Genomic DNA, 12,696 nt, shown 5'->3' on the forward strand with positions numbered 1-12,696 from the left:
AAATCAAGTGTACCACCGAGAACATGTGTTGACTCATTGATGTAATTTGTTAATTGGAACATTTCAAACACTTCAATCAGATTAACGGTATGTCGATCTTTGTTTATTTCAACGTGTATGTTAAAATCACCAACTAACATAACATTCAAACTTAAAATTGTAATATTTTCCAAAATACATATGAGTTCATCGAAAAATGTAGAACTGACTTGAGCCGAACCAGGTCGGTATAACGCCAATAAAATAAAGTCTTTATTATTTACGATCATTTTAATAGCTACAGCCTCGAACGTTGTTAGAACAGGTAGTTCAATTAATTTATATTTAAAGTTTGATCTAAAAACTACAATTATTCCTCCATGCCGCGGATCATTTAATCTAAGAAAATTAACATAACAATATCCTGATGGTATAGATGATTTTACTGAAATATTGTCTGTTGAACCATGCCATGTTTCCACTAAAACAAAGATGTCCAAACCCTCTTGAATTAATTCATAAATAAAATCAGACTTTGAGTTGACAGATCTTATATTAAGTAGGCCAAGCAAGATGTTGCACTTATTTTTTGTTACATCTGTAGCCAAATCTTTAATTACTTTATTTTTACTGAGACAATTGTTTAAGTGAATTTTTTTGAAACTGTATTATCTTCCATCTTCCAACTGGTCTTCTGACACGGTATAAAAAATTCTCTTTATTATCAGATTGCATTGATTTAGCTTTTTCAACAAACGTTTTATACTCCTGCCTCTGTTCCTTTGTCAAATCATCACTTAGTCCAACACCGGCAAATTTATCAGCTATTGTTTTCATCTTGTAAACATTTCTCATTGTTGAATTCTTAATCTTTGCATTTTTCAGCTTTATCAACAATGGTCTGACTACGTCAACACTTTTTTTACCTAGCCTGGTAGTTCTTAGAACATCCTTCTCTGAAATGTCTTCAACCAAATGTTGCAATATCTTCATAACATCAGTGCGATCATTGTCGCTCTCAACTAAGCGAAAAACCATCAGGTTTGACTCTCTGTTTTTCATCTCATTCACTTCAATCAACACTTTCTGAACCGTTCTAACTTCATTGTTAATTATTTCAGTTTTTTTTAACTTCTTTACTGACAATGCTGGCGAAAGTAGTACTCATTTCTTGCTTTAAACTCTTGATGTCATGACGAATTGAAGTATCTGTGCGATCAATATCAACTAATTTATTTTCGTTCGAAGTTATCAACATTTTTAAACTATTTCTGATCAAACCTGAGTGTTGACTTCATCCAGTTTCTCAAGTCTTGTTATCATTTCATTTTTGTTACTCTCAATTTTATCCAATATATCTTGTCTACTAGCATCAACTAATTTTGAGAGTGAATCTAAGTTGAACGGAAGCTTCACACAACCATCACAGAACCATTTCAGACCACTGCAGTTTTTCAAAGCATCAAGTAAACTATCATTAGTAGAAATACACTTTACATGTACGACAGTATCACAACGACTGCAACGTAATACACTATCCTTATCTTTAACATTTGTACTGCCTAAACACTTCGCACATTTAGGAGACATGTTTACCTGGATACAGTCGAATATATTGAATAAATATATATATACATATATATAACAATTCAATATATATATATATATATATATCAAATCAAAATACATACTTTTTATTCACCAGAACAAAACACAAACAAAAAGAAAGTTATAAATCTCAAATGCCAACCTGTATAACTTTTGTCCAACATTGTTACTAACATTGTAGTTGCTTTGCTTTTTATTTTTGGTATAATTATTAGCTTTTATTAATGAAAGACTTTAAATATTTTACTTGACACAACTTTTTGACATGACTGTTGAAATGCAGAGAAATTTTTGGAATGACGTGCGTTCCAATATATAAATGTTCTTCAAAGAATTTTAAAATGTTACCAATCATAAAAGAAATACTTTTATAACAAAATAAAAACATTCACAGGAATTATTGATCAACGCTTTAATAAATAAAAAATCAAATGTTTTGTGGAACCATTTCTTCAAAAGTTATTTTGAAATTAAAGTTTCGAATAAAATAAATTTTGTCGCAATTACATTTCTATTACATTGTTACAACTCTTACTTATTCTTTCCTAACATCACTCAACTCTACTAATTTAAAAAAACGTGTCGCAATGAACTAACACAAACATGTACGTTTACGAGTTGTCCATGTAAATAAATAATTTAGATTGAAATTTGGTTTCAAGCAAGTTTTTGTTGGCATTAGATTAACGTTTGATAAACTAATCACGTTATGAAATAAATGTAACATTATACAATAGTTTAAATACATATGAGCATGTAATAAAAATCAACTGGTGAAAAAGTTTAATACTCTAAACCTAATATTAAAAATTGATGTGGGGAAAAAGAATTCCGCAATCAATCACTGTCTTCCTCCTCCTCCCCCTCATCGCTGTCCTTCTCATCTGTTTCATCATTATCCTCATTGTCAGTCTCGATATCAATTTTACGCTTCTTGGCAGGATGTTTCTCCTTATTTTTTGCTGCCTTCTCAGGAGCAGCTGGTCTTTTAGCAGCTGCCGTTGTCGCGGCTGATGCAGCTGATCCACCGTTGTATAATTTTTTCTTCCTTTCGTATCTTTCTTTATCTTTGGCCGCCATGCTTTGATATTTTTCTTTGCATTCGCACACTTCCCATCTTCTGCCTAATTCCTTGGCAACTTTCCTGAAGGTCATAGCTAGAAAATCAGTTTAAATTTTTTGACGTTCTTCATTTGAAAAACAGATAAATGCAGACAGTGCCTTTTTTGGTGCGTTGAGATCTTTGGTTTTTCGTTTTCTTTTGTTGTTGCCATCAGTGATACGTAGTTGGCCATTTCTTTTTTGTATCTAACTGAATCATTGGCTGCCATTTCCTTATATGTTTTCCTGTCTTCGACAGACAAATTTTTCCACCTTTCAGAAGCCTTCTTGGAAAAATCCAAAAATGACCGGGACTCCCCGGAATTTTTCTTCTGCTCCTCTCTTGTGGCCTGCATAAAGAATGCATAAGCCGACATTTTGTCTTTTGGTTTTTTTAAATCTTTTCCAACTCTATCCATATCGTTTGCATATTGAATGAAAATTGTAAATATTTCAATTAAAATTCAAAAAAATTAAAAGCAGATCAATGTAACTTTGATAGATTTGTGAAGCATTGCTGCATCAATGAGCCAATGTATAGTAGCATTCGACTCAATGTTTCCTGTGTATTTTCTAACAATGAACCAGGAAAGGCTTTGTTTCTTTTTTGAGACTTTTTATGCAGTTACTTGAGTTTTTACTTTGCCTTCTAACAACGAACCATCCATTGTGTCATATTTGCGCCTTCTTACGGGTTTCCTATCGATATGTTGTAACTGGTTCATTAAATGGTTGTGTTGTAAAACTTTTTCATTTTTATTACTCCTATCATGTTGTAAAATTTATTATTTTTATTTCTTCTATAATGTTGTAAAACTTTATTATTTTTATTATTGTTTTTTTTATAATAATAATTATTATTATTATTATTATTCACCAACCATCACCAAATACTATCGCGATGTTAACCAACTTCGACAATTCCATTATGTTGGAATAAAGGATTTACTATTTTAATACATAAAAAAGAAGAAGCCAACAATTCAGCAAATTTCCGTCTGATCACTTTACAACCCACATTTTATAAAATATTTTCATAACTCATCAACATAGATTCTTAATTTTCTCGAAATCAACTCATTTATAAACAAAAGTATACAAAAAGGTTTCTTCCCAAACGTTGACGGCTTAATCGAGCACTCCCAACTCCTGACTCAAATGATCAAGGACGCAAAGAGACATCAACGCACCATTATTGTCACTTTGTTAGGCCTCCGCAACGCATTCCGTGAAGTCAGCAACAAGTTCATCTCCTTCACACTTGATTACCATCACATTCCATCGCAAATTTAATTGGACTGCACAGTATCAGTTTCAGGAAGCGGCTACGTTACTCCATCGATCCCAGTTATACTTTCAGGGTGATCCAGCCTCCCCATTAATTTCCAATCCTTTGATGAAATTAATTGAGGGTTCAGAATGCGAATACAGTTAACGACTAAAACTAGCAATCATCTATAATAAATGAAACACCACAAACTAACGAAGTGATTCGTGGGAGCTATATAAAGGGGAAAACTGCGAAACTATTCTGATAGGTAATCGGGCTGCTGATGAGTCTCCGGTAGAGACGAAACCGTCCATAAAGGTCAGGATGTCACGCATCAAGGGGGGGATCCAAATATTTGTGACATTTTGTGACGAAGGGGAAGGAGAGGTTAATGCAAATGTGACGTCCTTTTTTAAATAAACAAAACAATAAATACATTTTTCCATATATATGCGCATAAATAAATATTAAAGTTATCAAGCAAGCTCATGAATATTAATTAAAGGGGGAGTCATATTTAAATTCCATCGTTAAAGTTTACCGGGGGAAGGGGTTCAAATATTTGTGACACTGTGATGAAGGGGGGATTAACGCAAGTTTGACGTCCATTTTTTAAATAAACGAAAGAAAAAATAATTTTTTTTCATGCGCATAAGTGAATAACAAATTTAAATGCCATCGTTAAAGTTTACCGATGGGTAGGTGTAGAAGTTAATAATAATTCGTTAGATTTTAACTACAGTAAAGCATTTAGATACATTACATTTCATATAAACTTGTCATTCGTTATTTTGATATCAATAAAAAATAAAACGCATAGAGCAATTACATTGTTTAATGACTCTTCACTAAGAGGGGCGGGGGGGAGTAAAGTTTTGTCACATGCTTATTTTTAGGGGGTAGGTAGATTTGTTGTTACAGTTTGTGAAACGGGGAAAGGGGGGGGTCAAAAAATCGTTAAAAAGGCGTGACATCCTTTATGGACAGGCCATTATTAGCATTAATATTATTGTTATTGTTATTATTATTATGCAACAACGGACAAGAAAGTTGATTTTTACACGGCTTCCAGTTTTTAGTTAATAATCGTGTTTTAATAAAATTTTAAAGCACAAATTTGGAATTTTATATATCAAAAAATTGTTCTGTTAATGTTTTGCTCGATAAAATTTAGTTTAAAATTCTCAATTTTAAGTATTTTAATTTTTAATATGTTTAGTTTAACAAAAGCAACAAAATGCCCATATTGTTCAAAAGACTTTAAATTCATTAATAAACACCTGGTGCCGTACGAAACCAACTATACATTCTAACAACAACGTTAAACAGTTAAACTCAACTTAAAATCAATTGATTAAAACTGATTCATTTGAAGCTTAACCCAGACAAGACGGAGTTGATATGGTTTGGTTCTAAGAAGGCTATATCTGCACTAGGAGATATGACTTACCATATATTGGGTAACAGGTTGATCTCGGCTGACATGGTCAAAAACTTGGGGATGATGTTTGACAGTGCTTTGACGATGTTGCCTCAGGTCGCGAAACTCAATGCTATCTGCTTTCTTCAGCTACGAAGATTGTATCTGGTCAAGAAATGTCTTCCAGTTGATATTTTTACTAGCCTGGTGGTGACGTTTGTACTGTCTAGATTAGACCATTGCAATTTTTTGCTGTATGGTGGTAGTGTAGAAGTTATAAATAAAGTTTAACGAATCCAGAATGCTGCCGCCAGATTGGTCATTGGTCTAAGTAGACGTGATCACATTAAAAAGTGGTTGGAAAGTCTCCACTGGCTGCCGATCAGGGAACGGATAGGATTTAAGATGGCTGTGGTGGCTCATGGTTGCGTACATGGTGGTGGCCCAGAATATCTAAAGGAGGTTTTTCGCAAAAAAACTGAAGTTGATGTGGGACATGCATTGCGTTTGGTTTCGTCAGAAATGATGGTAATTTCTAGGACCAGGACAAAACTGGGCGACAGACGTGTGCAGGTTGCTCTGTCCAAGGTATGGAATGATCTTCCAACAAGATTGAAGCAAATTGTTCTAGAAAAAGATTTCAAAAGAGAGTTAGAAAGTTATTAGTTCAACGAAGCATTTAATCACAGTACTATCCTCTTAGGAATGCCAATAATAATATTTTCGCGATGTTCATTTGCGCTCCTCGGCGAATTCTACAAATAGTGAGTGAGTGGGTGAGTGAGTGAGCGAGCGAGTTAGTGAATTAGTTTGCATTTATTATCAAAAGTAGAAGTTACATAGTCACATCAAGCGATAATATGTGTGTGTGTGGTTGGATGAATTTTATTAGTTGTTTGAGTTTCATTGTTCTATCATTATCATTACTTCTTTATTGCAGCCGTATTTGTTAAACCTATTAAAAAATAATCAATCCCGGGTTCATTTACACCTCAGATAGAACTACTCGATGCATCAATGCGACGAGTCAAAATTTAATTATTTGTTTTAGTCAAGAGGAAATGATCTAGGCGAACACCCGATAAATTAATGGATGTAGCATGAAACTAGGGTGATGCATTCAGCAGTAACGATTAAACCTAAACTAAACTATAACATGTTCAATTACAGCTGTCCTTCAATGGAAGGTTTGGTAAAAAGTAGACGCATTATTAAAACTAAACGTGAATACATAAGCAAAAGAGGCAAACCTGCTTTAAAAAATTGTAATTAGAAGCATGATGGAACACGGTTGAGAATTAAGTCCAAAAGTGTAAAACCCGACCATCTTCCCTGATCATGATGTCGTCCAAATGACTTCTGCCCACTGGGAGAACGTCATATGCAAACCTGCACACATCACCTCCACGATTTATTCGAAACTGCCAGGCTTAAAATTAAATGTTTTACATTTAAAGAAATTTAATAAAAGAAAGACTACTCAGAAGCTGTACAATAAACTTCCATTGAATATATATTTAGATATATATATATATATATATATATATATATATATATATATATATATATATATATATATATATATAAAGATTTGTTGGTAATAGACCATAATTTTACAATATTCTATAAATTCTACCGAATGTTTGGCGTTAATATGTTTGTAATTCGTTTTTTCGATTTTTCTCACTTTTGGTGAACGTTTAGTTTATTAAAATTCAAAATGAACTTATTTTCCGAATTCACGCTGCATATATGCATTTATAAATTCTTTCCGGCATAGGCTTAGTTCATTCTTGACACTGCAATCAACATCACAGTGATCCCATTGATTCAACAATTCAGTTAGTTGATTGGACAATTTATATACATACATATAAAGATTTATATATATATTTAACTTTATATATACAAGTATATAAATATATATATTTAGAAATATATGTGTATATATATATATATATATACATTTTTATGTATATATTCATCAATTGTTTATATATATATTTGTATATACATGTGTTTGTGTCTATGTTTATTCAGATATCTATTCAAGTTTAAAAACCAAATCATCTTTTTTTTTAAGAAGCGTAAAATTGTATACTCCTTATTAAAATTTACAGACTTGCAGATTCAATTTGAAAACGAAATAAAATTTCTACGTGTAATCTTTGACGACAAATTAAATGTATTACCACATATTTCGAAACTTTCTAGGTTTGAAGTTAAAACAAAGAATTGTGGATGCAAGTGAATTTGAAGAATATTAAAATGCTGATGTATCGATGAGCTTATCTTTATTCAGTTGACGACTATAGTTTAGTCGGGAAAACAGAAAAAATTGATTTACAATTTGATCAACATTTTATACGATACAGATGTTAAATGCAACTCGTGATCGTCATCGTAACTATTATTATTTATGATGCTTTAATTAATTTAATTGAAACACGTATTTTGAAAAAAAAATTATTATTTGTTGCTAATTTTATAAAATCGTATTACACCCACTTATTTCTTTTTATTCAAGGATATTTAGCATAATTATTAAGCCTTAAATTAAAATCTCCAACGTTAAAACAAAAAAATATTTGAGAAGAAATCACTACAAACGTTCTATTGTGTGTTAACTAACGTGGTGGCGCGGTTGTGTAATGGATAAGAAGCTTGGCATTGTCGATGCCATATCCAGTTTCAAATGTAAAGAAATCCCCCAACCTATACATGCAAAATTTTATGATGCCTTGATTTACGATTTTTATTATCGGACATAACATACATGAAATAAGATATGGTTTCAGTTTTTTTAATTAAAAAAAATTCATAAGATCAATCACTATTCCGCATCATCTTCATCATCCTCCTTGTGTATCTCATCATTATACTGCTCTATCTCAACCTTGCGCTTCTTGGAAAGAGGCTTAAATTTCGCTTTCGTTGAATTTTTCGAAGCTGCTGGCTCTTTATGTGAAAAATCATCAGATGGAACCATCGAAACAAACGCATAAATGTATGATGCTTTTTCAGATTCGTATCTTTCTTTGTCTTTGGTAGCCATGGTTTGATACCTGGTTTTCTTTTTGCACAACTTCCATCTCTTGCCCAGTTCCTTAGTAACTTGCTTGACGGGCATAGCTGGAAACTCAGCTATAATTTTTGGGCGTTGTTCCAACGAAAAATATGCATATGCAGACACCGCTGCTTTTGGTGCGTTCGAATCTTTTTTATTTCTTTTTCTTTTCTCACCGCCGGTAGGTACATAGTTGGCCATCTCCTCCTGGTATCTCACAAAATCTTGGGCTTCCATTTCTTCATATTTCTTCTTGTCCTCATTCGAAAAATTCTTCCACATTTCACAAGCCTGTTTGAAAAACTCCGTTGAAGACAGTGATTCACCAGGATTTTGCATTCTTTCTTCCTTAGTGGTTTTCAGAAAAAATGTGAAAGCCGATGTCCTACCTAATGGTTTTTCTGAGTTTCTCAAAATTTTACCCATATTCTCTGACTGTTTAATAAAGATTTGAAAGCGATTAAATTGCAAAAAAATTACCAACCAGATAGATAGATTAAATTGAATGCCGAAATACAACTTGAAGTACGATTGCGCCAATATATATAGTACCAGTTTTTGTAAGGCTGTGCTTACTAACAATGAACTGAAAATCTTTTTACGACATGCTTTATTCTGTCTATGTTTAATTTTTATGAGCTAATTAACTTTGTCAAATGTTTGAGTTTCTTTTGTTTAATTTTAATTAATTTTAATTTTTTTTAAATTAAAGCTAATTGTAAATTCATGACAAAGAATTGGCTAGTTTTACAATTTATTGCTCGGTAAGTTAATAATAAGTTCTGTAGTAGTTAGCCTAATCTACATTCTAAATTTTTTTAAATCACATAGAAACTACAAGAACTGCTTTGAAAAATGAAAATTGGAATCGATGAGGTAAAGAAATAATGAATTAACACAATTTAAATGAACAACTACAAAATGTCAAAGAAACATTGTAAAAAGTGGATAATAAAAAATCTTTTAAGGGCATAGAAATAAATTGAAATGCTCCCAAATGATGCAATATTTCATATTTTAAATACGTTTACCAATATTCAAGATATGAACAAACAGATAAAATCATCATAATAAACATTAAAAAATTTCGAATTATTCCTTAAAATAAACAACACACTGACTTTTTTTCAACGACCTTATTTCTAATAAAACCGTTTGCGATTTCGGCAGTATTTTTATCCAACTTCATCTTTTGTTAGCTTAGCCACTGAAATGTAGAAATGAAGCCAGGAAAGTTGTAAAAGCCTGCTCACTGTCCTCTGCATTGTTTTACCTCTTGTTCCTGATTCACCCGACAGATAAAAAAGTTTGCCCCTAAAAAAAATCTTTTCGTTTAAACGGCACCAACTTAGAAACTTTTTTACAACAAGTATGTATTAACATTAAAAATGGAATACTAAATTTAAATTAAATTTGCTATGTAAATCCAACAATTGCTCATAAATGTTAAATGTATGAAAGCTTCACAAATTTTCAGATTTGTAAGTGAAACGAACACCAAGTGCAAGAGGTCAACAAGGATAGGCAGCCTGGTTGGTGGAGGATGGGACGTGTGTGTGTTTGTGTTGATGCGCAGCACATGCCTGTTCAGCCCTGCCTTGGCTATTCTTCGGTTTATAAATTGTTGAATATTTGTACATTACATTAACACTACCTGTGTTTTACGTGGCTGTACATTACGCTGTTAATACCTATTAGAAAAATGTTCACCTTCTTTTTGTTTGATTTCAGTAAACTTGAAAAAATCAGACTGATGCATGCAACATCAGACTTCATTGTCTAAATATAAAACGAGCACTGATGATAATTTGTTACATAAAATTTTATTTTTCTAATGAAGTTAATTTTACATACTGTTCTCATGTGATCAAATTTGAGATTTTTCTGAAATGCTTGACGAAATTGAATAACCTAACATACATCTAATTTGTGTTTCACTCGATTAATATCATATTTATTACTGCTTTTTTCATAATTCAATGTTTAAGTTGTTTACTATTTATAATTAAAATTTCTATATAATAAGAGATTCTGAACTTAACATTTGAATGATAAGCGAATATTTTATTTTTTCAAATAATGATATTGTTGGAAAAATTGGATGTTTGGTATGATCATTTGGCCAAAGGTGAGATGTTTATTTTTGTTTTTTCAGCTGAAAAAAATGCAAAATACAAAAGTCTGAGTTAAGCCTATTTCGTCATACATTAATTTAATTTTTTGAAATTTTAATGAAATTTTAAACACACTAACTTTAAATACAAATGTTATTTGACAAATTAATATGCACACGAAAAATTTTGAGATACCAAAGTTGTGTTCAAATTTTGAAATTTCATAAGATTTGATTGTCAGGTTTTAAATCAAAAAATATAAATACATCTTTTTCCTTCAAAAATATGAAGTTTTTTATCAAAAAACATTTTATTTAAAACTGTTGAATATGAATATAAATTTTCATTTTGTCAGTTCATAAAAACAAAATACAATCCACCCTACAACATGCCACAGAACAACTTCATCATAAAGAAAATAGTATATTTCTATCACGAAGGACTCGCTGGTTCCGACCAATTCAGTAACAATTCGTGCATACTCAGAACTTTGAAGTCGTTCAGAAAAATTTTCAAAAAACAAAATATTAGGCATTCAACTAAGTGAAAATAACAAAATTACTTTTCAATAATATTTTCCATAATCCAGGTTACAATTTTTGGGAGTGGGTATCGTTGGATGCAGTTCTGAGAGACGGATTTTGGATAATGTTAAACGGATTGATGTTGAAATTAGCAGAAATGATTGTGTGATTTCGGAAGGATTTTATCGAATGAATTTAATATTATTCCATCGACTTCCGGAATTGGCCATTTTATGTGAACCTCGGTGATTTCTCCCACATTCAAAAATTACCAACCAGACCATATTCTACTTCAACGTAGTTTATTTCATCAACGTTCGTTATAATAAAACAAGTAGTAAAGTATTCAAAAACTAACATTTCGTTGCCAATACTAAATATCTAAATAAAATAAAAAAGAAATACTTTTAAATCGATTGATGTTTAAGTGCTGTCGAATATTTGAAGAACTTGTTTAATGGAGTTTTTGGCACTCAAATTATTAGAGGCTGAAATTAAAATTTCAAACTTTACAATATGCAATATTATATGCAATGTTATATGCAATAACATGCCAAGAAGCAATCACGAGAAAAGAGAAACCGAAAGTAAGTTTTAAAAAAAATAAATCTCACTAATAAATTTGTAAAAGTTGTTTACTTGTTAGCTGGTAATAAACAACTCAAACTGTAGAAAAATGGAAAAATTTGTCTGGCGAAGACAAGAAAAAATATCAGGAAATGGCAGCGAAAGATTCTGAGAGGCACAAAGAAGAGATGGCCAAATTTCTACAATCCGATTGTGAAAAAAAAAGAAAAACAAAATATCCCAATGCACCAAAAAGGGCGTTGTCTGCATTCTTCTGTTTTTCCAATGAAGACAATTGAAAGTTAAAACAGAGTTTCCCAAAATGTCGGTTGGAGATGTTTCCAAGGAATTAGGCAAAAGATGGAAAGTGTACGACAAAATGGAACTGTATCATAACATGGCATTAAAAGACAAAGAGAGATATGAGAAGGAAAAAGCTTTATCTGCTGGTGGATTAGGGAAATACGAGTCAATGGGTGCATTTGCATTCGTACCAAGTAAAAAGTCAGCAGTTTCGAAGAAGATCATAATAGTTGACGTCATGTCTCTAGTCAAGAAACGCAAAGCTCAGACAGAAGTTGATAATGATGACAACAAAAAAGGGCCAACATTTCCTAAGAAAGCCACAAACGTTAACAAGCCCCCAGCCAAGAAAAGCAAACCTCAGATAGAAGATGAAAATGATGATTTTTTATAGATGAAAAAACAGTTGCCTGGAATCTCACTCTTTTTTATTTTTTTACTTGTTTTATTCAAAATTTTTAGTATGAACGCCATTTTAATAGTTTTTATTTACAGTTTTTTCCATTGTAACAAACAAAATTTATCGAGTACAATTTCTGGTAGTCTGTTTGTATCTATAATAACAACACACATTTAAAAAACAAATCTTTTGTTGCTGCTGGCTCCTAATTTGGACCAACTCACCATATGACATGTAGCAAAGGTTACTTGCCTTTTTATAACTATCTACCAACAGATACGATCCGCGCATATACAATGCTACAATCATCGAGGTGGTGCATTGCTCAACGTACCTGGAACTC

General features: G+C 31.8%; 5 protein-coding genes across 5 annotated transcripts; 1 reads left to right on the forward strand and 4 right to left on the reverse strand.

Moving 5' to 3' along the window:
* Positions 1-606: 606 nt before the first annotated feature.
* Positions 607-1,041, reverse strand: HELRODRAFT_183537 (hypothetical protein; the record flags this gene model as incomplete). The annotated part of the gene is made up of 1 exon (XM_009013138.1): positions 607-1,041. The coding sequence occupies one exon, from the start codon at positions 1,039-1,041 to the stop codon at positions 607-609; it is 435 nt and encodes a 144-aa protein (XP_009011386.1).
* Positions 1,042-1,254: 213 nt separating this feature from the next.
* HELRODRAFT_183538 (hypothetical protein) lies at positions 1,255-1,569 on the reverse strand (the record flags this gene model as incomplete). Its single annotated transcript, XM_009013139.1, has 1 exon — positions 1,255-1,569. One exon carries the CDS (start codon positions 1,567-1,569, stop codon positions 1,255-1,257), a length of 315 nt encoding a protein of 104 aa, XP_009011387.1.
* A 1,175-nt stretch (positions 1,570-2,744) lies between these two features.
* HELRODRAFT_91764 (hypothetical protein) lies at positions 2,745-3,107 on the reverse strand (the record flags this gene model as incomplete). Its single annotated transcript, XM_009013140.1, has 1 exon — positions 2,745-3,107. The coding sequence occupies one exon, from the start codon at positions 3,105-3,107 to the stop codon at positions 2,745-2,747; it is 363 nt and encodes a 120-aa protein (XP_009011388.1).
* Positions 3,108-8,211: 5,104 nt separating this feature from the next.
* Positions 8,212-8,871, reverse strand: HELRODRAFT_91744 (hypothetical protein; the record flags this gene model as incomplete). Its single annotated transcript, XM_009013141.1, has 1 exon — positions 8,212-8,871. The coding sequence occupies one exon, from the start codon at positions 8,869-8,871 to the stop codon at positions 8,212-8,214; it is 660 nt and encodes a 219-aa protein (XP_009011389.1).
* Positions 8,872-10,947: 2,076 nt separating this feature from the next.
* On the forward strand, positions 10,948-12,347 carry HELRODRAFT_183541 (hypothetical protein; the record flags this gene model as incomplete). The annotated part of the gene is made up of 2 exons (XM_009013142.1): positions 10,948-11,054; positions 11,942-12,347. 2 exons carry the CDS (start codon positions 10,948-10,950, stop codon positions 12,345-12,347), a joined length of 513 nt encoding a protein of 170 aa, XP_009011390.1.
* Between the last annotated feature and the right edge of the window lie 349 nt (positions 12,348-12,696).

This window comes from Helobdella robusta, assembly GCF_000326865.2.
Source record: "Helobdella robusta unplaced genomic scaffold HELROscaffold_110, whole genome shotgun sequence".
Taxonomy (NCBI): domain Eukaryota; kingdom Metazoa; phylum Annelida; class Clitellata; order Rhynchobdellida; family Glossiphoniidae; genus Helobdella; species Helobdella robusta.